Genomic DNA, 25,614 nt, shown 5'->3' on the forward strand with positions numbered 1-25,614 from the left:
ATGCAGGTCAAGCAACCCAATAAGATGCTCCTCTGGCACAGAATTGCTGACAAAGCGAATCATCACAGACAAATTTTCCACATTGGCCCTGTCCCTGGTCCCATCACTTTTGAGGCAGAACTCTGCAGAATCAGCATTTTCATATTTTTTCCTGATCTCTCTAAGCACCATGTCTGCCAGTGTTTCAATCATTTCATTTTGGATATCCTTAGATGTGTATTTTGCATTATTTGGGATACTCTTAGCAATGCTTGCTAACTTCTCATCCTTCTCTAAGGTATACTCCATTAGTTTTAGAAAGAGACCTGAAGCGATGTCATCATTACCTGCTTCGTCTGACCTCAAGGTTTCTGCAGTCCCACGGAGCCCCAACTCATTCACACAGAGAAACTTAACAGCACTGCCCACACTCTTGACATAGTACTGATTTTTTTCAAGTTGTGTTTTACCAACCAACAGGGAGTCAACAGATCCTCCTGTTGCCTCTCTGCTTTTGTGCTGAGTCCATTCAGTTGAAGCATGCACATGGTTGTGGCTGGACACATGCCTCTGTAGCCCCTTGCCTCGATCAAGGGCTGCTTTCCAGTTGTTAAAACCATTTAGGGTAAAAACTACATCCCTCTCATTAACAGTTCTGCCATATTTCCGACAGGGGAAACAGAAGCAGGCATCTCGCTCAACAGAATATTCTAGCCATGGTCGTGTGCAGTACCAGGCAGGATTAAATGATCTTAATGTTGTACCAAATGCATGCTTTGGGTAGCTACCCAGTACTGGCTGAGATGGTGCATTGCTATTTAAGTCACTGGGTAGCTGAGCAGGCAGTTTTGGGACAGGGGTTGTTGGGGAAAGAACAGGAGAAGCAGTGGTTGCTGATGCTGAAGCAGTACTAGTAGTAGTAATGGTCTCTGATGTACTAGCAGTATCATTGCTACTACTGTTAGTACTGCTAGCAGCAGCACACTTTTTAAAAGCTCTGAAAAACGGATGCATTGCAGCGTCTGTCTGTCAGTGACTGTCCTGCTGAAAGCTGGAGTGGAAAGTAAGTAAGCTAGCTTTGTAAAAACTGCTGTGATTATGTGAAACAAAACAGTGTATAACTGCAGTCTGGGGCGGGGCTTTACGTAGGGGTCTGTCAGGCAGCGGTCATTTGTCTTCAGTCTGTCACATTCAGTGGACGGTGAAAACGCTGCAGCTTCTTCTATGTCTTTCCTCTCCTTAACCACACTGAAACCTGACACTACACCGCTAGACTACGTGTTGACTCATTTGCATACGGACGCTGATTGGATGTTTACTCCGGGCTCAGGGTGTGTGTGTGCGCTGCAGCCTGTGAATACACACAGCGGAAAGACAGACACGAGGGAACGCTAATAAAGTGCCCCTTCTTGACGGTTTTTCCGTTTTTCCGCTACCGATGATAATTTTGTCAACTCGTAATATATATATATTTTGGGAGTATATGAACATGTTGTTTCTCAACTTCTAAAAATGTGATTTGAGGGGGCAAGGCATTTATTTGAGGGGGCACTGCCCCCTCTCGCCCCTGCCTAGAACCGGCCCCGTTCTATTTCGTATAGGCTTCGCCCTTTAAGGCTATCGCTAGTGGGTTTCATCCCTTCGCGCGCATGCGCAGCACTGAAAGATTTAATCACCGCCCACCTATTACGTGGGCCTCACCTCGGTCTCACCTCGAGTATAAATTGGACTGAGACCGGACAATCGGCTCCCATTTTTCTTCAGCGTAAGCTGCAGCACTAAGAGCAAGCTAAGAGCAAGCTAAGAGCGAGCTAAGAGCGAGCTAAGAGTGTGCAATGGCGAGCAATAGCGAGCAAGAACGAGCAAGAGAGTCCGCTAAGTCCTCGGATGGCATCAGGATCTGCCCGGTGTGCCAGATCGGCTTCATCATGAGCTTTGATCTGCATGCCCGTTGCGAATCCTGCCTTGGCCCGGAGCACGCCGGCCTGGCGCTAACTCCACAGGCAGCGTGCCCCTATTGCAAGCTCCTTCCTGAGGACGAGAGGCGGCGGAGAGCAGATGCTTTCACCGCTGCAGCGGACGCAACTTTTCCCGTGGCAGATGACTACCCGTTAGAGGACGCTATTGCTCTTTATGCAGAATGGTCGGAGTCGGACGACTCTGCCCCACCTTCACCACATTCTCCTCAGGTCGATCCCCCTCTCCGGATGGAGGGGCTGGATGATGATGATAAGGAGATGCCTGGGGTTCACTCGGGAGTCCCCGAGGTCCCCGCTTTAATCCTTTCTCCCTTGCCGGCAATAGGCGCTCTCGTCAGGGATCTTCCTCAAATGATTCAGCGTGCGGCAGCGCTCAGGAACCTGACGGTGCCGTCGGCCGAGGAAGTAATTCCTCGGGACGAGATGGGAGGGCGTTATGCTTCAGTACACGCGGCTAGACGGGACCCTGTCTGGCCACGTTTTCCTGCTATTGTGCCGTATCTGTCGGGGGCAGCGGCAGAACCTGGGAAAATAAAGGCGCCGGTCTCTACCTATTCTCCCATCACCAAGGTAGATGGGCTCACCGCCTCTGGTTTTCCTCCCGTCCCTCCCCTCGACCCCAGCCTCACATCTCTGTTTGGAGTCAGGGCCAACGTGCTGAGCGGACGCCGGCCAGCCCTGCCCTCCGGCAGAGATCAGCTGATCGCACGTTTCACTGACCGTTCTCATCAGTGTGCTTTTCAGATTAAAGCGGCAGCCAACAACATTTCTCTCCTGGCGTTTGCTATCACTAAGCTGACGGAGGATTCCGATCACCTTTCTGAGCAAGCCTTGGAGCTCGGCAACCTTGCCAGCGCCATCCTGAATCTGTGTGCATCAACTGCTGTCTGCGCGGCCCGGATCGCAGTGTGGCAACAGCTGATTCAGAGGAATATGTGGCTGCACCTGTCATCCTCCATTCCCGATGCTGTGAAGAAGGAGTTATTGGAGTGTCCCATCAGCTCGGACGGGCTGTTCGGTCCTCACCTCCAAGTGTTGGTGGATCACATGCAGAAAGCTTCTGAGGACGCAGAGAAAATTAAGAAGCATGTTGCTCGAGCCCAGCGCTCCTCTGGTCACTGGCGGGACCGCCGGGACCCGCGCCCCAGGCAGAGACGCCCCCCAGTACCTATGACGGCTGCGTCTCAGCCACAGCAACCACTACCTGCTTCTTTCAGTGCTCCACCGCCGTCTCACCCGGTGCCCGCGACGGCACCCCGAGGCAACAGACAGCGGCGGCCGGCATGCACTTGGTCTAACCCTCCTCTGCAGCCTCCCAGGAAGCAGCCCAAGAAACAGTGACGGTGCGGGGGGGATATGTGTGATATTGTTTGTAAGGATGTTGGGAGTGTTTCTCCCCGTTTTGAAATAAAACACGTACATCCTGTTGAGAGCAATCCTACAGCTCAGGCTGTCGCACACATGTCTCCCACACAGTGTGAGCCTGCAGTCTCTAACCTTTCGGTTAGAGGTTAGGTAGGTTAGGAGCTCATATCACACAAGCAGCACGTCTCTCTGTCTTCACCTGTGCCTCTCTCTGATGAGCCGTCACACACACAGACGCTCTCAGCTTTGCACAGTCTCTCTCCTCCTCACTTACCAGTGAGCGGGGATGAGTCTCCCTCTCTGTGTCATAAGCCCTGTCTGTCAGCACAGCGGCACATAAATGATTTTTCTGACGCCGCTCCACATCTCTCGGGGATGGCAGCGTGCGCTGCGTCTATCCCACAGACACATGACTTGCCCTTTCGATCGGAGCCCCCCATGGGTTGCCATGGCAACGGCGGCAGGGGCTCAGACAAGGGGCGTCTCCGTAGTAGCGGCGGAGTGTCAGACAGGTGTACGCCCGCTTTCAGAGCGTTACTCAGAGTGGCGGCGCGTATGTTCCCTGGACAGATGGATGGACTGGCTGATCAGCAGAGGTTACACTCTACAGTTCGCCACAACACCTCCGCCCTTCAACGGCATTCTGGAGACAGTTCTCTCCTCCCCAGGCCAGCGTCAGGCTCTCCAGGCGGAACTGGAAGAGCTGCTGGTGAAGCGGGCAATTTCCAGGGTTCCGCGGGGACAGGGAAATCAGGGGTTTTACTCCCGTTATTTCCTGGTTCCGAAGAAGACAGGGGGAATGAGGCCCATTCTCGATCTGTCTTACTTCAACCAATCAATAATGAAAAGACCGTTTCACATGCTGACTGTGAATCAGGTGCTGGAATGTGTGCGTCAGGGAGATTGGCTCACATCCATAGACCTAAAAGACGCGTATTTCCACGTCCCCGTTGTTCCCAAACACAGGAGATACCTGCGTTTCTCTTTTCTGGGGATCCAGTACGAGTACAATCGCCTTCCGTTCGGCTATTCTCTGGCTCCCCGGACTTTTTCAAAGTGTGTGGAGGCGGCGCTGCGGCCGCTACATATGTCAGGGATGAGAGTGCTGTTTTACCTGGACGACCTGCTGCTGCTGGCTCGGTCCAGAGAGGAAGCTGCGTCACACACAGAGCGGCTAGTGAGCCACCTGTCGAACCTGGGGTTTATGATAAACTGGGAAAAGAGTTCCCCAGTCCCTGCTCAGACGGTGATTTATCTGGGGGTGGAGCTGAACACAGCCGTGATGAGAGCGCGGCTCTCACAGCAGAGAGTGGAGGCGCTGACGGCGCTTCTCCATCGTGTGTCACCTGGCAGCGTTGTGACAGCGCTCTCCATCATGCAGCTGTTGGGCATGATGTCAGCGGGTCATGCCGTAGTTCCTCTGGGACTGCTTCATATGAGACGACTGCAGAGATGGTTCATCCGTTTGCGCATCGATCCCGTACATCAACGGAGACGCATGGTGTCGGTGCCTCCCTCCGTAAGTCCCGATCTTTCTTATTGGAGGAATCGACAGGTCCTGTCGGAAGGTGTGCCTCTGGGAAGGGCAGTGTCACACATCTCAGTGTTCACAGACGCATCTCTGTCAGGATGGGGAGGAACGTGTCTGTCTCAGGTGGTGGGAGGACGGTGGCCGGCGCGCCCGTCACTCCACATAAACGCGCTGGAGCTTCTCACCGTGTGGAAAGTGATCCAGCATTTCGTCCATGTACTGCAGAATCAGCATGTTCTGATTCACACAGACAACAGAGCAGCAGCGGCATACATAAATCGACAGGGAGGAGTGCGCTCCGCCCAGTTGTTAAACATAGCCAGACGGCTGCTGCGCTGGGCGCACACACACCTTCTCTCTATCAGAGCGGTGTACGTCCCAGGTGTACTGAACAAAGGAGCGGATGTGATGTCGAGGGGAGGTCCTCGTTCCGGGGATTGGAGTCTCCATCCCGATCTGGCCGGGCAGATCTGGAGCAGGTTCGGAAGAGCGCAAGTGGATCTGTTTTCCAGACGCGAGAATGCGCTGTGCGCTCTGTGGTTTTCTCTGAGCGCACGGGACAATCCTCCACTGGGAGTGGATGCTTTTGCGCATCGACCGTGGCCCAGGATGCTTCTATATGCGTTTCCTCCAGTCACACTTATCCCTCAGTTTCTGGACAGAGTGAGAGTGGAGCAGCTGTCGGCCATTTTAGTGGCGCCAGTGCGCACGAATGCGTCGTGGTTTCCCTGCCTACAGCAGATGTTATCAGGCAGTCCGTGGGAACTACCCTGGCGCGGGGACGCGCTCTCACAGGCAGGAGGAGCGATCAGGAGCTATCCCATAATAGGCCAGCGGCTGTGGGTCTGGCCGCTGAACGGGAGCGCCTAGAGAGACTGGGTCTCTCCCGCGAGGTTGTGGGGACTATCCAGGGTGCTAGAGCTGAGTCTACCAGAGCCTCTTACTCTGCAAAATGGTCTGCTTTCCAGCAGTGGTGCATTGACAGGAGTGTGGATCCCACCAGCTGCCCCCTGCCTCTTGTGTTGTCTTTTCTCCAGCGGTTGCTGGACAGAGGCTTGGCTTTTAGTACAATTAAAGCCTACGCGGCTGCGGTGTCTGCCTGTCATGAGGGTTTTGGTGACAGAACAGTTTTTAGCCATCCTTTAACAAAGCGTTTTTTGAAGGGAGTGCGGAGACACAGGCCTGTGTCCCGCTCCTTTGCTCCCCACACTGAAAGAAATGACTTGTAAGATTTACTTAAAAAAATTTCTGTAACAATTTGCACGAATATTTTTTAAGTAAATTTTAATGCTGCAATAATAAGTAAGACTTACTTTGTAGATTTAAGTACAGTTTACTCAATACTGGTAAGTTTAGAACCTACTTTTGTGAATATATTAAGTAAATGTTACTTAAATGCATTTAAGTTGATATGTTATTTTTATTTAAAAAATTAAGTAAAGAGTATTATTTATTTAATTAATGTGATTAAAACATTAAGTAAATTTTACCTTTTAGTTATGAAAGAACTAAGTAGAATTTATTTCTTTCTCCCTATTTTATTAATTATTTACAACAAATTCTACTCACTGTAATTAAAAAATGATGCATGAATTTGATAAATGTAAATGACAAATCACAACACACAAACACGGCCAAATACCTTTTTTTTTTTTTATTGGAACTTTTGTGTTGAACAATTTGATCTAAGCATCCATAATTGTAACAGTGGCCACAGTGGCATGACTTATATCAATTTATAAAACATTTACCCACTGATTTAGACCGGTCATAGAAAAAGGACAATGGTACTGGAGGCTGCTGATGTTTCAGTTTCCTTGTAATAACATAAAGTTACCAAAAATAAGAAATTGTCACTGGTTTTGACCTCAGCATAAAATATGAAATGGTGTGTATGACATGAGACATATCTGATTGACAACAGTAACAATACATAAGTCTATTAGTACCTTGCTTTTAAAGACAGTTCTGCAAGACTTCAAATGTGTAGGGGAGTGGTTGAGTGTAGTCAAACTTAAGTGCTTAAATAAGTCCCAATGAGGAGCACACATGCCACTACACCCCTGCCTTCAAGAAGGATGGAGGCTTCCACTGGATCCTCTGCTTCCACTTCATGGTACATGAAGATCTTCAGGATGTGTTCCATGTCTTCCACCCAGCAGCCCACCTGCAACAATTACAATGTACAATGTACAATTACATTGTACAATGTACAACACAAATTAAAATGCATACATTTAAAAATAGAACTTATTGTTCTTCAGACAGGAACCATCCATGCATCATTAAATAAAGATTAGATCACACTAAACAAAACAAAATTATTTTCCAATCAGCTGGCCCTATACAAATAGAACATCTTGATACACAACATCATTGGAGGGTGTGTGGAACAAGGATGCAGATCTCTTGCACATTACAAAAGATACGTGTGGAAAAATGTTAATACAGCTATTACAAAGATTTAGGGAAAAGTTGCAAACAACTGGACAGTGATGAGATTAGTAGATTTCTATTTACCGTAACTAAGATTGTACTTGCAAAATAAAACACCATTTGACAATCATGCCTGACAGTTTGGGAACATTAAACACGTTACTTACCAGGCAATCTTTAAAAAGTTCCTCTTCTTTTACACCAAGGTACAGTCTGAGGTCCCAGAGAGCAGAGTCATGTCTCATCTCAATCCTCTGGGGCTGTGAACAGATGTTTGTGTCAATATTAAACCATAATTTATATGCCATGAACTGTCAAATGTGAAGAGAAGAGCATACATTTGCAAAGACCAGTAAGACCACTGCAGACACCAGAAACCAAGCTGGATCCATACTCCGCGAGACAAAGAGCGGAGAACGAGCTCCACGGGTGGTAAGAGATACAAAAAAAAGGTCTTTTCCGCACTGAGGTACCATACTCCGCGAGACGCGTGTGTGCAGAACTCCTCATACGGCCCGCCCACTAAACTATAAGGAAAGACTTTACTGAGTTTTTAACACACCACAAGGACTTGTGCCATGGCAAGAGGGCATTATACAGAGAGGGTGCCTGCAACAGCGTGAGATGTCCGGCGATGAGTTGTGAAAATGCGACATTAAAAGTAACAATAGCAAAGATTCAGTGTTTGTGCCTTTATGACCACATTTGCACATCTACTGTGTTCCAATGTGCCTGCGATACTTCAAACTGTCCGGTGATGAGCTGTGAAGATGCGACATTAAAAGTAACAATAGCAAAGATATACAGACATTGTTAACGAGCCTATTATGCCCGGGTATGTAGGAGTATATAGAATGGTAATAACAGTCACCATCTGGTATGTGTGAATGGCTGTCTGGAGTTATTGGTGACAAATCACCCTGACTTGCCTTTCTTTCTTTCTTTTATTGCTCATCATGCAAAACCGGTATGGTCTTATCTAAATCTGTTGAATCAGTGCTGTTTACACACCTACCTATATACCTGGAGAGGCTCTTGCGCTTCTCCACTTTCATCACGCCCACAATAAATTCCGACCAATCACAGCATGGTTGCCGCACAGCCTTGAAAGACAAAGTTCGGCCCGGACCCTGTGCACAGGAGTGCGGATCAGCGGGCGGTCAGAGACAAAAAATGACATCATTTTGTGGGCGTAACGTCTGCAGGGGGGAAAAATGTCTTTGTCTCGCGGAGTATGGATCCAGCTTAGCCTGTCCCAAGTCTGTCCCAAGACCTCAGCTGTCCACTGCCTGGGCTTGTGTTAGAAAAGACATCACCCTGTGAATGAACAAACACCACATGTGTGTTTTAACAATATTACAAACACTTTATGTTGCATTAAGCCGATTTCCACCTACCTGAATGACAATGTTTTTACAAGAGGGTGCTATCCAGCTCTCTGTTGACACAAACACAGATTACAGATTAAAGTAGTTCTGTCAATAATTACAAGTTTAAAAATAAATTAATCATTTTTAATACTATTTATAAGACCAAATTCCTTTATTTCAAACAGTGCAAAAGGCTTAATACTGAAAACAATATGACTACAGCTATTGTTGCAAACGTGCCTTAACGTACATGTAGAACAGCTAAACAGTAACAGACCCAGGGCCAAGTGATGCCTCTTGCTTGCAAAGTGTGCGTCTGTACAGCTGCTCCAGTGAGGCTTGGTGAGGCTAGCTTGTGTTAACATTCAAGTGATACTTCATCACGTCAACAGAGCTGGTGCGCATGGGGTGGGGTGGGGGGTGGGGGTGGGGGGGGGGGGGGCGACACGTTATTGTCAAAGGCAATAACTGACAGTAGTAGTTTTTTAACACGTTCGCTCCTTCGTTTTAATCTGCAGTACTAATCTTCATACTTCTCCCTGACATGTTTTACTGTGCAGTCTCAGTGTGGACGGGGCTAGTCAGACCTTGGGAGCCTCCCAGTGACCGCACATAACGTCCACAACACGGCCTGTACCACACTCGCTGTCGCAGCGGTGCGACGTGGCTCGGTTGCCACACATTAAAAAGAAATATTAAGGTTCACCGTGTGCACCTAGCTAGTTGTCAAACTAGGCTGCATATGTTTTAAACTCATGAGAACTGTCGCTGCCAAAATGCCTCTGGTTGATCTGACCAGATTATTTTGCACAATAAGCACAGCACATACGTATTCTACAGTCACAACTGTAAAACAGAAATACTTACATTGAACATGAGTATATCCAGCCGCGCAGCTCCTCCACCACAACCATTGTGTGTGTCCGTTACAATGTCGTTCAACTGAGCATGCTCCGATTCAAACTGCTACCTACACTTCTGGATTAAACATTACTCAATACTTATAGTATATGTGCAGTGAATACAAATTAGTTAAATACTATGCTCAAATACATAATAAAACTTACTCTTTTCATACAGTTCGATTGTTACATGATAAAAATGAGTATATATTTATGTTTTTAATTAAGAAATTCTAGTATTCTCTTGATTTTAATATTATTAAGTAGAAAATGTTACAGGTAATTTAGTAAATTTTAGAGTCCGTTTTTTCAGTGCAGTGGGATTTGGCGTTAGTTTTACGCGCACTAACCAGGGCGCCCTTTGAGCCCCTGGATACAGTTTCACTGAAGTTTGTGTCTCTTAAAGCTGCTTTGTTGTTGGCTTTAACATCTGCAAAGAGAGTCAGTGATTTATCTGCCCTCTCTGTGGCCCCCTCCTGCCTCAGGATTCAGGGGGATGGCAGTTCAGCTGTATTGCGTCCTAATCCGACTTTTATACCTAAGAGCATCACTAGCTCTTTCAGATCCAGGGTGATAACGTTGGATGGTTTTTTCCCTCCTCCTCACAGTTCTGATGAGGAGAGGACGTCTCATCTTCTCTGTCCGGTGCGCGCGTTGTCCTGTTATGTGGCGCGCACAGCTGCTGTGCGCCGCACGCAGCGTCTGTTTGTGCATTACAGAGTTCAGTCTTTGGGTCTTCCTTTGTCTGCTCAGCGCCTGTCACACTGGCTGTGTGAGGCGATCTCACAGGCATATCTGTCATCTGATGCTGTCCCTCCAGACAGGATCAGGGCACACTCCACCAGGGGGATCTCATCCTCTGCGGCTTTGCACAGAGGGATGACAGTGGCTGATATCTGCTCTGCAGCATCCTGGTCCTCCCCCTGTTCATTTGTGCGTTTTTATCTGCGGGATGTTTCTGGGTTATCCATGACCCGCGCTGTTCTGGGTTTTTTGTCAGAATGAGCTGTGCTGTGTTCCTCCTCCCGGCCTGTTGGCGGGTGGGGCACGTCTCTCTCCCTGTGCTTCCTTCCTCTGTTTTTTCGGCACATGGTGGTTGTATGACTACACTGCTGTGTTATTGTTTCAGTGTAGTGATCTGGCAGGTGTGTGGTTATGCTTGTGGTACCGTACGGACCCAGTGAGGCATGGACTACATCCTGCTTCGCCTTTAACCCACTAGCGATAGCCTTAAAGGGCGAAGCCTATACGAAATAGAACGTTGGTTACGTATTGTAACCCCAGATTCTATGAGTATAGGCGCAGCCCTTTAAGCTGTGGGCCTCACTGGTTCCTATTTTTGGCTGAAGAAAAAGCCGTTTTTTATTTGGGAGCCGATTGTCCGGTCTCAGTCCAATTTATACTCGAGGTGAGACCGAGGTGAGGCCCACGTAATAGGTGGGCGGTGATTAAATCTTTCAGTGCTGCGCATGCGCGCGAAGGGATGAAACCCACTAGCGATAGCCTTAAAGGGCTGCGCCTATACTCATAGAATCTGGGGTTACAATACGTAACCAACGTTTACATCCCGCTCTGTAAGCATTGACTGCACCAGCGGCAGCTTTGCACACGATTTAATGGTGGGTCTCTCTGCTCTGCCTGCAGCTGAACCTGCTGCGTGAAGCTACGGAGACTGACCAGCTCAGAGTGCATTAAGGCCGGGGAGGAGCTCACTGCTGCTGCTTGTTGAGGACAGTAGCCTGACTGCAGAATGAAACGTGTTTTCATGTCAGTCTTCAAACGTCACCAGAGAGAGTCACTAGTTGCTTTTGATTAAAAAAAGTTTGGAAAGCCGCGAAATGTAGCGAGAGAGACGGAACACTTGAGAGTTGGCAACACTCGTCTCCATGCTGTGGTAAAAATGCCTCACCCCTAATATATATATATATATATACTATACTATACTGTACTATACTATATAGTATAGTATAGTATAGTACAGTATAGTATAGTATAGCATAACATAATATACTATACATACTTTATAATACACTTTTTGGCAAGGTAGTTTATATATAAGTGTGCCTTACAATTTTTGACGCTCTGCTGCCTAACGGCTCCACACAGATGCTACAAAGGATTAAAGAAGCAATGAGCTGGGTTCAAACAACAGAATGATAAAAAAGGCTCTTCTGTCATCATGGGAAATGTAAGGTAGTTGGATAAACTAAAAGGCATAGTGAGGAATCAACGTCCTCTGTCAACCTCATCACAGAGACAAGCCTAAAACATGACTGCTTCTATCATTCTGGAGTCCAAGGTGACAGCCATGTTTGTTACATTATTTATGAACCAAGAGATCATATATTTTCCAAAATAAAGTACCACAGGACAAGGTCTTTATCTCTCGGAGAAGAACTTTATCTCTTGCTATACTACATACTGTGCATGGCATCCTGGTTGTTGTTGATTACTTCCCCACACCTCCTCAACTGTCTTGACAACCGCTTGTCACGTCATGCAGTGTAGTCTGTTACTGTGAGACTCCAGACTCTACACCCAAGTGTCATGATCCCTGAGGATCTCTCTCTTTCTCTCTCTCTCGCTCTCTCTCACACACACACCACCCTCCTTCGCTGAGGCTGACTGTAGTTTCTGTGTTGTGATGGTGATGGTACCAGGCCACCCCCACTCTAATGACCTCCTTTGTTTTTTGTCTCTCACTCTTTTATATTTCTCCTCCTCCCACTGGGACAGAGGATTCCTTATGTTTTACTTTTTTCAGTCACTCCGCCCTTTTGTTAACAAAGCGTCTTGTTTGCATGTAATTGTGGCACAGTGATAACATGGTAACCGGGCTGTGGTCTTACGCATAACTTCTACCTAAGCATGAAATAGCTTGCCCTAAAGTAACTGTTGTGTTTTATCAAACCACACCAGCTTGAACACTTTAAGTGTCCTTTTTGATTATATTCTAGTCAGTATGTGCCATTCCTAACCCAACAATGGGCCAAGCTAGGGTTATGTAAACATCAGAGTCATACCACCCATTGTCTCAGCTCAGGCCTAAGGAGTGGACACAGGCACTTGACACGTGAAGACTGACAATTAGTTGTTGAAGTCCTGCCTCCTGCTTTCTGTGGTTACCTAACAACTAACAAACTACATGCTATTCAGTTATTTGTTAGCTATATAGCAGATACCTGATGCACAGTATGTAAGATAGATTGGAAGCAAGAGAGAGGAGACAAAGAGGGGTTGGGGAAGGCATTGTTGATGTGTTTCCATGGCAGCTTTTTAGTTACAACACCTGATTGTACAATGTCAAAGTAATATCTATCTTAAAAGATATGTATTTGGCTCCTATAGCACAAAGCTGTTTATCAGAAACAAACCCAAACCGTTTGGTACACATGTCTCGGTTCAGGGCGTGTGTTTTGTCTGGTTCAAGACATGCACTCAAGTAATGCAGAGAGGCATTTTTACCACAGCACAACGGAGACGAGTGTTGCCAACTTGGTGACACTCTTTTTAAATTTGGAGGCTTTCCATTCCATTTTTTTGGTCAAAATCAACTAGCAACAAATCTAGTAACTTTCTCTGGTGACTTTTCGTTCTGCAGTTCTGACTGCACTCACAGGCAGTTAGTCTCACAGGAGCTTCCTGCAGCAGTTTCAGGTGCAGTCAGAACAGAGAGGAGATCCACACCACTCTGCATTAATTGTGGGCTGTAAATAGCATATTTCAATGGCAAAATAAAACCAAAAAATGCTGGCATCAGCACCGTTAGCTTAGCTTAGCTTAGCTTAGCTTAGTCAATGAAGTTCAGTCTATCCAACTATCGTGAGCAAAACAACACATGCTGTCTATCCTATGGTGGCAGTATGGTTTGGTTTGTGTGTGCACATATCTCTGTGTGTGTACATGCATCGTGTCTCTGTGCACAGACAGCAGTGGTGAATGTAGAGACCATGTAGACACAGAAATGACATGCTGCTGTGCAATAAGATAAATAACATAAGTTTGTTTATCAAAAAAAACAAGGTATAGACCTGTTTTATAGGAAATAATGGATTTTGTGAATCACTCCACCGCTAGTCACGGAGTCAGCAAAGAACAGTGATGGCTGTTCCTCTTTGCAATTAACATGTTACCATAATTGATTTTTTTTTAAATAAAGCATCATAGATTTCACAGTACTTCCCAAAGCACATCATCAGTGCCATCAGTTTGCATGTAAAGGAAAAACTAGCAAGAGGACAGCTTAACTGTTTTCTTGAACACAAGAAGAAGTAATGCTGCATACCAGAAGGTGACAGTAGTCTGTATTTGTAAGCGTTAGGACTGCAGAAATGCAGAAAACAAAGTAGTGCTTGCTAACCTTTTATAAATCATATGGCTGGTTCTGTTGTACAAACCCTTTGTACGCTCAGGCAGATTATTAATCTCAGACAGAACACATAGTGCTCTTATCTTACTTGCACCTCCATTTTTGTAAAATCACTGGTTAAAGATTAAGTGGAAATTATTAACTGCCAGATAGCCATCTCGTATTGGTTATGATCACACACACACACACACACACACACACACTGCAATGTGCATAGTTTTAGATGGGATAAGTGGCTCACATCATGGCTTCAGAGCTGCTTTGTTTTATGTTGTTCAAATATGAGTTCATATAACTACAAATATAACACTCACTAAGGCTGTTTCTGAATTGCTTTCTGCCTCAGTTATTCCCCGCATGTGTGTCAGTACAACTAGACTTAAGCTGCAGCTTACATTTGCCTAATGAGCGTTTTTTTAACCTCTCCATGTTTTAGTGATAATATTCATTTTTATACCACATAACTGGACTTGCTAATCATGCCACATGATCGCATGAAAGGCTTCAGTAGCGTCAGATTCTTTCATCTGAAAATGTAAATATTAGAACTACTTTTGTAAAGATGTGGCCGTATTCAAACAGTAAAAACTTTTTGTGTAGCAGGACTGAACTAGTAATATACTGAAGCAATGTAAACTCAAGCTAAACAGAGTGGTTCAGTAGCAATAGCTCCTCAGATAAATGCCTTATTCATACGTGCACACATTCCTTTCCTGACCTCAAAACAGCCTTTTAGCCAGCGAACTATCGTAGTCCTGTTGTTGTAGTTGGTGGTGGGAGTTGTTCGACAGAATGGATATACTATTATACTGAAGATTACTTAAATACCAAAGATTTCTTAATTACGCATAATGTTATACCTCAATGTCAACTAAACAGATGAATAAAGCATTTATATTTCAGGCCATAAACGTGTTTATTTCCGCTGTAAAGTGAGAAATGTTAACATTGAGATCTATGGGGATTGACTCACTTTTAGACTCAGCCCGAAGTGGCCATCTGGGGAACTACAGTATTTGGACTTCCACTTTAGCCCCAGAGGTTGCCCCCCCCAAGTTCAGCACACATCCTTCTGCTAATGTGACACTTTTTTAACTACTATATACTGTATTAAGACATTTAACATTGATACGAGGACACGATCTTGTGTTTGCCCACATGATGAAAGTCTTATCCTCTGTTTTAGTTTTGTCATTTGTTTGTGTTCCCCTTCTTACAATGTGTGACTTCTTTTCCCTTTAACATAGAAAGACAAATAGAAATTCACTTACATGTATTAGACTTTCTGTTGGGAACTATATGTAATATCAACCTTTTTTTGAGCCTTTGGCAAGTTTGGCTTTTTTGGCTTTGTCAGGGAAGGGGGAGAAAGTGGGGCACAGCAGGGAGAGAGTTCATCTTCCTGACAACCTGGTGGATGAAGCTGCCCCTCAGTCTGCTGGTCCTGGCCCGGAGGCTGCGCAGTCTCTTTCCTGATGGCAGCAGACTGAAGAAGCGGTGTGAAGGGTGGGTGGGGTCTCCTGTGATGCGGAGGGTCTTTCGGGTGAGACGGCTGTCGTAGAGGTCTTGGAGGGAGGGGAGAGGGACGCCGATGATCCTCTCAGCTGCTCTCACTATGCGATGAAGCGCCTTCCTGCAGGTGGCGGTGCAGGCTCCGTACCACACAGTGATGCAGCTGGACAGGATGCTCTCAACAGCCCCTCTGTAGAAGGTGCACAGGATGGAGGGAGGGGCTCTGGCTCTTTTAAGCTTGCGGAGGAAGTAGAGGCGCTGCTGTGCCTTCTTGGTCAGGGATGCAGTGTTGTTAGTCCAGGAGAGGTCCTCAGTGATGTGCACACCCAGGAACTTGGTGCTGCTCACCTGCTCCACAGCAGCACCATCGATGGTCAGAGGGGTGTGCTGACTGTGTGCTCTCCTGTAGTCCACAACCATCTCCTTTGTCTTCTCCACATTCAGGGAGAGGTTGTGGTCTCTGCACCACTCGGCCAGAAGGTGCACCTCAATTCTGTAGTTTGTTTCATCTCCACCGGAGATGAGACCCACCACAGTTGTGTCATCCGCAAACTTCACAAAGATGTTGGAGCTGAAGTCTATGAACAGCATTCGAACGTATGAGTCTTTATTTTCCAGGTGGGTGAGAGCTGTGTGGAGTGCTGTGGAAACAGCATCACTGGTTGACCGGTTGGGCCGATATGCAAACTGGAATGGGTCCAGGGAGGGAGGGAGGGCCGTCTTGATGTGTTTCATGACTAACCGTTCAAAGCACTTAATGATGATGGGTGTGAGTGCTACTGGACGGTAGTCATTGAAGCAGGCAGGGGTGGACTTCTTTGGCACAGGGATGATCGTGGTGGCTTTGAAGCAGGTGGGGACAACAGCCTGGCTCAGTGAGATGTTGAAGATGTCTGTAAACACCTCAGCGAGCTCCTCAGCACAGTCTCTGAGCACACGGCCAGGTATGTTGTCAGGACCAGGAGCTTTGCGTGCATTGATCTGGCTGAGAGATGTCTTCACGCTGGCTCGGGACAGGGAGAATACCTGGTCAGTGGGAGAGGATGTGATTTTTTATTTTTTTTTTCAAAGCGTCCAAAGAAGTCATTCAGCTGGTTCAGCAGAGAGCTGTTGCTGTCACAGGTCTGTGGTGGGGGCTTGTAGTCCATGATGCTAACTAATGTTAACTAATGTTAAAAGTTGTACCACATTTACTGTTCTTATCCAATGCTGCTGTGATGAGTGTATATGAGCCATGCAGGTCCTATTTACCTGCTTGTTTCCATTGTCAGCTCCATGGAGCCTGTGAGGTGCACAGAGGGTACAAATCACTCATCATGGCATCATGGCATTATGCAATAGAGGGTGCATTATTCTGTACAGAGTGTGTGTATTTAAAATTGATATATATATAGGGATTGCACATATTTGCCAAGACAGGAATGTGAAGTATGTGTTTGTATTACCTGCCCCATAGCCATGTAATAAGTAAATATATTTATTACAGCAAGTACAATATGTGAGTAGACTAAAGAGGGGAAAGGGTTTAAACTGCTTTACATAGCTTACAGGAAAATCTATTTATTTCTATGAAATTAGTTTTGAAAGAAAAATCATTTAACATAAAAAAAACAAGTAACAGAATAGACGTAAGTTGTCCCACATTCAACAGAAAATGAAATGCAAGGAAAAAATTTAAAATACGACGAAGTTGTTAGGTGTATTCTTTAACATCATGTGACTTTGTTTGCTTTACCTGGGGAAGAGGTTGCAGGTGTATGCACTCTGGGGAGAGCTCGGCTGCTGGAGAAAGTGTGGTTCATGTAGGATCTCGGTGTCATGGATGTTACTTTGACAGCAAGCAAAGACAAATTGTTGCAGGCAAGGGGGTTGTACAGTGTGGTTGACTGATGTATGTGGAAAGTTTTTAGGTCCTGCTGTGCAGTTGGGTTGTTGTTGCTGACATGGTTTTTATTTTTCCTCTGGGTGCCAGAGTCACCATCTTGCCAAATAAAAATAGCAGTTTAAAAAAATAGGTTTTCATCCAAACCTATGGCTGTGATTTGTAATCCCAGTAACAGCTACACAGCCTTAAATGCATCATTATGGTAGAATATATTGATAGCACTGAGCTTGAGTCAGCTTGTGTGTGTATAAAGTGGGACGAGGTAGAGATCAATAAACACCAGATTACTCACAGGCTCACGTAGGCCATGGCTGCTGCTGATACAGAGGGTGTGTCTGTTTATTATTCACCATTATAAAGCTATCTCCTATGTCACTGCTTGTTTTGGTGTGTGTGCATGTATGCATTTATATATCAGGGTTTTACAAAATTGAGAATTGAATTGAGAATTACCTAATTCAATTCTTGAATTTCATGTTGAATTGAGATTGCAATTTAAATTCGAATTGCAGGAAGTAGAATTGGAATTCCATGTAGAAATTCATGATACATAATTAAAGTATATTTTTATTGAAGCTTTACAGTATATATTACAGTATATATTTACAGTATATATTACATATGATTACAACATAGATTTCATACAGATATTATTACATTTTGGAAAATGTTCCCAGAATACCTTGCTGTACCCTGATGAAGAATCTGTGTCATGATGAAGAATCTGCTTTCATCACCGACTGCTAACCTTTTATTGACTACCCCCATTGATCAAGCTAATATACATTCCTTTGTTATGGTGTCACAAAGTGTCCAGAAACCTGGACCTATTTCCTACCCACTAGTGGTTGAGGTGTTGCTCCTCCTGTCCTAGTGGTTGAGGTGTTGCTCCTCCTGTCCTAGTGGTTGAGGTGTTGCTCCTCCTGTCCTAGTGGTTGAGGTGTTGCTCCTCCTGTCTATTGTTAACTCCCAGACCTTGTGACTCCTACTCCTTTGTTCCCTCATCCTGCCTTTGTAAGATCTCTTTCTGACCCCTACCTGTGAACACACCCACTACCCCCCTACCCCACCTGTATAAAAGCTGTATCTTTCCACTGCTCTGGGTCGGCTTATCTTCTCAGACCCACTCTCTGTCATTGTAAGTCCACCGTATACTGGTATGCTATTAAACAACCCACTAGCAAACTTGGAATACAATGTTGAGTGAAATTGTTCAACAATCCAAGTCTTCAAAATGGTTGTCCAAACATTTTGGCTGGTATGTTTGGAGTATACTGTAGTGAAATAATAATTGAGGGGCCAGAGCTGGTTTGTACTTTTTGGATTTTTGTAGTTATAGCGATATGCAAAACGATAACACACATAAACACCTGTTGAGAGACTATTTAGTGTTGCAAGCAAGACATTTACACCAGACAAAACATTTGAGAAACTGATTACCATCAGATGCAACAACATTACCCTGTAAAGTAGCCTACTTCACTAATCATCACTAGTAAATGATAATTGCATCGACCAAAACATTGTGTCATTCAACATTAAGGAAATGTTTGCTAAATGCTACTGTCTGTACTTCCATTTGTAAGAAAAATGTATGCATGTGATAAGAATGAATTTCTTTGAATTGCAATCAATTCAATTTACATTTCCTGTAATTCCAATAGAATTCAACATCCTGTAGGGTGGAGTCAATTCAATATTCTGAAATTCTGAATTTTGCACAACCCTGAATATGTGTCTAGATACAATTCTGATTGTAAAAAGTGTGTGTGTTTGTGTGTGTAGTTACTCTAAAGTATGTGTGTGTTATTGGCTGCCTTTGCTGCTGGTTTGTAGTGATACAAGACTGTGTCACCATGTACAGCATCACCCATAACAACACCAAACAAATGATACAAAGATGATTCCAATCATACAGCCATAAAGATGAATAGCAGATATTCGCCTCCATAAAGACTACATCTTTTAATCGAGTTTATATGGACAGATTTATTCCATACTGATATATAGTTCTCTTTCTTTGGACTGACAACACTGTCAGCCCTGATCCTGATGATCTTTTATAAGTTCATTTTTAGTGCCATTGATGTAGCACAGGGTAAATAGAGGCACCAGGAAGATTTAAAAAGTCCAAGTATTTCTTTATTTTTTTTTTACATTTTTTTTATTAATCATCAGTCATAATCATTTTAACAAATATGAACAGTCAACGTGCTTCTTTGGCCAAGAAGGTCCAGGAAGGTCCAGTGTGGCAAAACAACGGGAAGCTTTTTTTCTCAGTGGCATTGTTATGTTACAGTGCTGCCGACTTGCAATATTCAATTTCCTAAAATTAGACAAAAAAACCCCAAAACGACTGCAAGCTTTTTGAGGAATCACAAGTTGAACTTCATTTGCAGTGTGTGTAACAAGAGTTACAAAGAAGTTTGTACTAGTGTTCCTGTAGTAGGACAGTTAGTTGTTTTGAAGACAAATTTGAATTTAATTGATGGAAAGAGCCGTCATTCACTTACATAACATTGCCACAGTTCTTTCAGTGAAATTGAATTTAAAAAATTGCTTGACAACATCATATCTATAGTTTCAGGAAAGACAAAGACAGTTTTATGGTGTCTATATTGTTTCTTTACTTGTTTTAGTACAACATCATACCGGCGATGGGCCGTGTAATGTTCCTTCTGTAGGTGTTAAGTTGCAAAGGTGACATTTGTAACAAACTATAAGGGACCTTGTACACATGTCTGAAACCAACTAGCTTATAAATATTTTACTTGACTGACAGGAGTTCTCAGAATGTGCAGCAGCCGACTGTAGGTCAGAGAAGGAAGTTAAACAGACACCTATTGATTTAGGGCACGAGCACCGACAGTCGGTGCAAAGCCCAATTGTAACTAAAAGAATTAGCATTTTTGAAATGGGTGAGTCACACCCAAGAAAGTATCTTTCTCAACAGTTTTCTGTGCAGCTACAGTACAGTACAGTACAGGAATTGCAGTGGTGTGTAAAAGTGTTTGCCCCCTTTGTGATTGCATATTTTTTGTATGTTTGTCACACTTAAATGTTTCAGATCATGAAACAAATGTAAATATTAGACAAACGTAACATGAGTAAAAATGCAGTTTTTAAATAAAGGTATTTATTATTAAGGGAGAATCCTGTATTATGTATGGCCCTGTGTAAAACATTCAGAAGCAAATGAAAAACAAAGTCATTGACTTTGTCAGTCTGGAAAAGCTTTGGGACTCCAGTGACCCACAGTAAGAGCCATTATCCACACAGTGGAAGAATGGTGAATCTTCCCAGGAGTGGCCAGCCGACCAGTATTTCCCAAAGCATTCACAAAAGACCCAAAGAACTGCAGGCCTTACCTGCCTTACCTGCCTTACCTGCCTCAGTTAAGGTCAGTGTTCATGACTCCACCGTAAGAAAGACACTGGGTAAAAATAGCAGAGCTCCAAGATGAAAACCACTGCTGGGCAAAAGGAACACAAAGGCTCATCTCAGTTTTGACAGAAAACATCTTTGATCCGGCCATCTGTTGATGATCTAAAACACACTAGCAGGTCCACCTCTGAATTGGCTTAAGAAAATCAAAATGAAGACTGTAGAGTGGCCTAGTCAAAGTCCTGAAATAAATCCAAATTGAGATGCTGTGGCATGACCTTAAAAAGGCAATTCATGCTTGAAAAACCTCCAATGTGGCTGAATTAAAACAATTCTGCTAAGACGAATGGGCCAAAGTCCCTTCACACTGCTGTGAAAGACTCAGTGCTAGTTATAGCAAATGCTTGATTGCAGTTGTTGCTGAACTGAACTAAACTGCATTTTGTGTTTACTTGTGTTATCTTTGTCTAATATTTTTTGTTTGATCTGAAACATTTAAGTGTGACAAAAACTTTTTTACAGCCCTGAACTTTACCATCATATAGTATATACTACATGTAGACTCTAATGGCTTTAAAGACCCTGTGGCACTGCAGCCATATTTGGACAACACCATCTTGACCATTCAGTTTATATTGTGTTCTCATTGTGTTTTGTGTGTACAAGAATACATCTAAATTTAAATGTGGCGTCTGTGGTGACATTACCACAAAGCAGAAGGGCTCAGCAAATAGGAGTATTCCCCTTTTTCCAAACACAGACTTACCTAGGAGCATCAAAGTGGAGCGACTGTTTCTCAGTCCTTCCAAGATGGAGCTTAGCTTCTAGGACAGAAATAGTCCCATTGCCATACTTTGGACTGTCTGTTTGACTGAGTTTATATAGTTATTCTCTTATGTGGCTTTGACCCATTTTCATTGTCACAATGTTAGTTATCAGGACACGTTCTACATCCGTTTGCCCACTGTGTGCTTCCTCCTCTGCCTGGTTTTATTCACTGTCGAGTGAGAACACCAAGCCATCATGTGCTGCATCAAGTTTAACTAAATGTATCGTGGTTGTGGCTACTGGATCTGACACAGATGTCAACATCAGAACTGTTATTAATCAGTGGAAAGATCTAACCAAGAAAACAGATGGCAAGTTATTATTCTCACAGCCTCTTTTGTATATCGTCTTTCTCCATCTGTGTACCCATTCACATATTATTGGATGCTATACTGTGCGTCACATCAAAACAATGGCTCATTGATCGGTGTTTATCTCACCTATAACTAGAAGTGAGGAGTGTAAAAGGTTGCAGGTTGTAAACATAAAGCGTGAACTGGGGATGGGGATGAATTCAGCAGAGTTAAGGAGCAAAGGGCAGACAGATAGGAATTAGAAATAAACTGTAAGACTTAGATCATACAAAACATGTATTTGCGTATAGGTGGAGACATTGCTTATTTCAAATGTGTTATATAACATATCGCATTTTTTTTCTCAGACTCTGAAAGAGAGGAGGAGAGCCAATGAACAGATGAAGAAGGTGGAGGAAGAGGATGGAAACTCCCCGTACAACCGCTGCAGCCCGGTGGATCTCGACAAGGTGTGTGTGTTTCTGTGAAATAGTATTTATGATGTGATTTCTGTGTACAGCATCTCTTTGGATTGCAAGGTCTGTACAGGAATGTAGGCAAACAGGTGTGTGTGTGTGTGTCTGAGGTAATGTGTGGTCTGTTGATGGAGTTTAAAAGAGTGAACAGCCACCAGGTTATTCAACCTATCCTGTTCTGAAACTGTCCTTGCGTGTAGACTCACACTGCAAACACACACAAGTCAAAGCAGCGCTTATGTCTCCTAATATGTTCCCCTTTACCCTCAACCCTAAACCAGTTGACGTCTTGACCCTTCAGCGTCCCCTTAACTTCTTGTGAGAACAATTTGTCAAATTGTATACATCCACACACATACAATGTCTCATTGATTCACTAAAATTGCATAATTTAAATAAGTATCTGCTGCATACTAGGTTGCTGCATGACACAATGCAGTGATGACAGATTCAATCAGTCCCTCTTGCTCAGTGTTTTTGAGACAAACACACCACACCTTGAGTGTACTTTCTGAACCCTAAAGGCTGTTACACACTCCACGAGAGTAGAGAAAATTGCTCTTGCTCTCAGTCCTCCTGGAAGTAAATGGTGTCACTTTTTTCTCGGAGCACTGGTTTTGCAGGTCTCACAGCTTGTTCTCGGCACATCGTCTGAGCAGAACTTTTTTCTTGGTTGTGTCCAAGAATAGGTGTGTGATTGGTCAGAATTTTAGAGTGGGCGGAGTGAATGCAGAAAATTGGAAAAGCTTCTCTACTAGTGCAGAATCCACACATTGCAAACAGTACTGTCTTCCAGACCTATTGTTCAATCTGGTTTTATGCTACAAGCAGGTACGCGCCCACCTCTCTGAACATTACCGGCTCATTATCATCCCTCATTCAGGTCAACAGATATTTGGGCAAACAAATTGCACATTGCAACAACAAGTCTTCCTCCACCCCTTCAAACATGTTTGTCTAAACTGCTACTTTCTGCCATTGATCAGCAGTGAAACATCTTCAAAACCTGTGTGTGTGTGTGCAACGTGTGCTGCACACACATTTATCATGAAGTATGAACAGACCCGGCCGAAACTAACTTTGAATCATCATAGCAGTAGTTTAATCCTCACAGTGACATAAGTCCTTACCTAATTTGGTTAAGAAAGAAATAAAGGAAAAGAAAAAAAACTGTCTGTCCAAAGTAAAGTACTAGTGAAGATACTTTATCTAAATACTTAGCTTGAATCAAGTATTAGGCCAGGTGTGTGTGTGTGTGTCTGTGAGCTGTCTGACACTCAGGAATGTGGAGCATACATGCACATAGTCTGCTGTCTTTTTTCACCTGTTCATTTGAGAAAACAGCATCTCTGTCTGTCTTCACATGCAGGTAACCTTCACCTGTTACATTTCATGTAACAGGTGAACTTTACCTGTTACAATTTATGTAAAAACAGTGAGTCTTATTTACCAGCCTCACAGCATGTTATGTATACAGTGCTGTCGTTTTGTGTTTATACCATTATGAGTGTAACAGATTTTTTTTAAAGATGCGTATCACGGTTTTGAAGATGTGCAACTCAAAAAACCAAGTGTCATCTTTCACCCTTCTTTCATCACATGTTGGTGGGAAGTTCTCTTATCAGCATGTGACAGAAACAGTTTCATTTCTGTTTTTTGTTTTCGTTCTTGTAGAAGACAAAAAAATGCAGAGAGGGCAGGTTATTCAACAAGAAGCTTTTCAGACATTCAGGCATGTTTATTTTGTTGTACTAAATATGAATTAGTGTCATTGTTTATATAAATTGGTTCAGGTGGTATCAGTGTCAGTTAAAGATACACGTTTGAAAGAACTAAGCAGACCACTGCAGCCTGTCCTTTTTTCCTGCTTTTGTAGCTCATTCTTGCATGCTTTTTTTTACACAAGAATAAGCTACATTTACAACTTTCCTGATAAAGGGAAACACAACTGCTGGTTTTAAGTGTCTTATTTGTCACCTGCAAACTGCCATCTATGCTAAACTACCATTGTGAGAGTGAATGTAGTTAAATCATGTGCATATGATAGGGATGTCATTGCCTTTGAAGTAATCTGCTATCAGCTGTAATAAGACTCAGGTGACTGTCGCTCTATGCCTGACACCATTGTCCTCAGAGCTGGATCATAAACAAACTAGGCAATAAATAATTGAATAATTTGCAGTTTCCTCTGCATGTGGTTTTGTACCGATTTCTGACTCTAGATCAGCTCTTGCAAACTTGAATCACTCCTGTGAATATTACAGACCTGTCCACAGATCAACATTAAACCTAATGAAACGATCATCACTGTACAGCATGCCTCACGTGTCACTGGAAGCCAGAGGAGCTTGTAAAAAACTTATAAAAGTAGTTCTGTCTCTGACCTTTGGACTCACTGAAAATGTTTAATTATTGCTGGCAACATTCAGTTTTAAACCTGCTAACCCACACAAAAACACTTCCTGATTTGAACAGTCCCAGAGTGACTTCTATGAAGTCTCTGCTGCCACCTGCTGCATCAAAGAAAAACATTTCTCATCTCTTTTCAAGCATCTTCTCTCCATGTTTCCCCAAACATATAAACCCCTTTCTCTCTGCTGCAGGATTTGGTCGACTGGAGGAAGCCCCTGGCCTGGCAGGTGGGCTACCTCGGTGAGAAATATGACGTGTGGGTTCACCAACCAGTCGACAGACCCATCAGGCTGTTTGGAAACCCTTTCCTAGAGGCTAGCACCAAAACTTCCTGGTAAGAGAGGACCTCTTTGTCTCCAGCAGGTTTTTGCTGAATGCTACACATTAAAATGCAACACAATGCCACAGAATGTCTCAAATGTGACACTAATGCAAAGTCATGCTCCAGCAGTTGTACTGACTATGTTATTGTATATATTGACTGAGATGCTGATTACTTTTAACAATGGGTGTTTGTTCCCAGAGGGTACTTGCTATGTGGTTACCATGGGATATGCAAAGTTCTGAAAAATAGCTGAGCTTATTTGAAAAGAATGAATTTGATGAAATACGAACAAATGTGTTGTATGTAAATAGGAAATACAATATTAAAGATTTTTATATTTTTATATGTTAAACAAAATGGCACAGTTGCAGACAAATGCATGATAACTTCTTCTTACAAACAGATATCATGTGTGTGTTCCTCTTCCCTGCTACAGGTACTGGGTTCCAATAGTGTGGCTCCCTATTGTGTTTTATTTCAGCTGGCACTGCTACACCACCCTGGCAGAAGGCACCACCAGGATAACCCTCACTTCAGGTACCACACAGGTGTTCCCTTGTACACAACG

At 44.0% G+C, this 25,614-nt stretch overlaps 1 protein-coding gene and 1 long non-coding RNA gene across 2 annotated transcripts in view; one reads left to right on the plus strand and one right to left on the minus strand.

The window, feature by feature from the left end:
* fa2h (fatty acid 2-hydroxylase) overlaps positions 1-25,614 on the plus strand; it is a 39,479-nt gene that overhangs the window by 10,886 nt on the left and 2,979 nt on the right. Inside the window, exons 2-4 of the mRNA XM_028408307.1 lie at positions 22,202-22,303; positions 24,913-25,055; positions 25,483-25,583. Of these exons, the coding sequence (XP_028264108.1) occupies positions 22,202-22,303; positions 24,913-25,055; positions 25,483-25,583 (346 nt within the window). The remainder of the gene's footprint in view (positions 1-22,201; positions 22,304-24,912; positions 25,056-25,482; positions 25,584-25,614) is intronic.
* LOC114437548 (uncharacterized) lies at positions 8,415-9,871 on the minus strand. Its single transcript, XR_003670914.1, has 3 exons — positions 9,528-9,871; positions 8,688-8,728; positions 8,415-8,607 (listed from the first exon to the last, which is right to left on the minus strand). It is a non-coding gene; the product is annotated as an uncharacterized LOC114437548 (long non-coding RNA).

Source organism: Parambassis ranga, chromosome 6 (genome assembly GCF_900634625.1).
Source record: "Parambassis ranga chromosome 6, fParRan2.1, whole genome shotgun sequence".
Taxonomy (NCBI): Eukaryota; Metazoa; Chordata; class Actinopteri; family Ambassidae; genus Parambassis; species Parambassis ranga.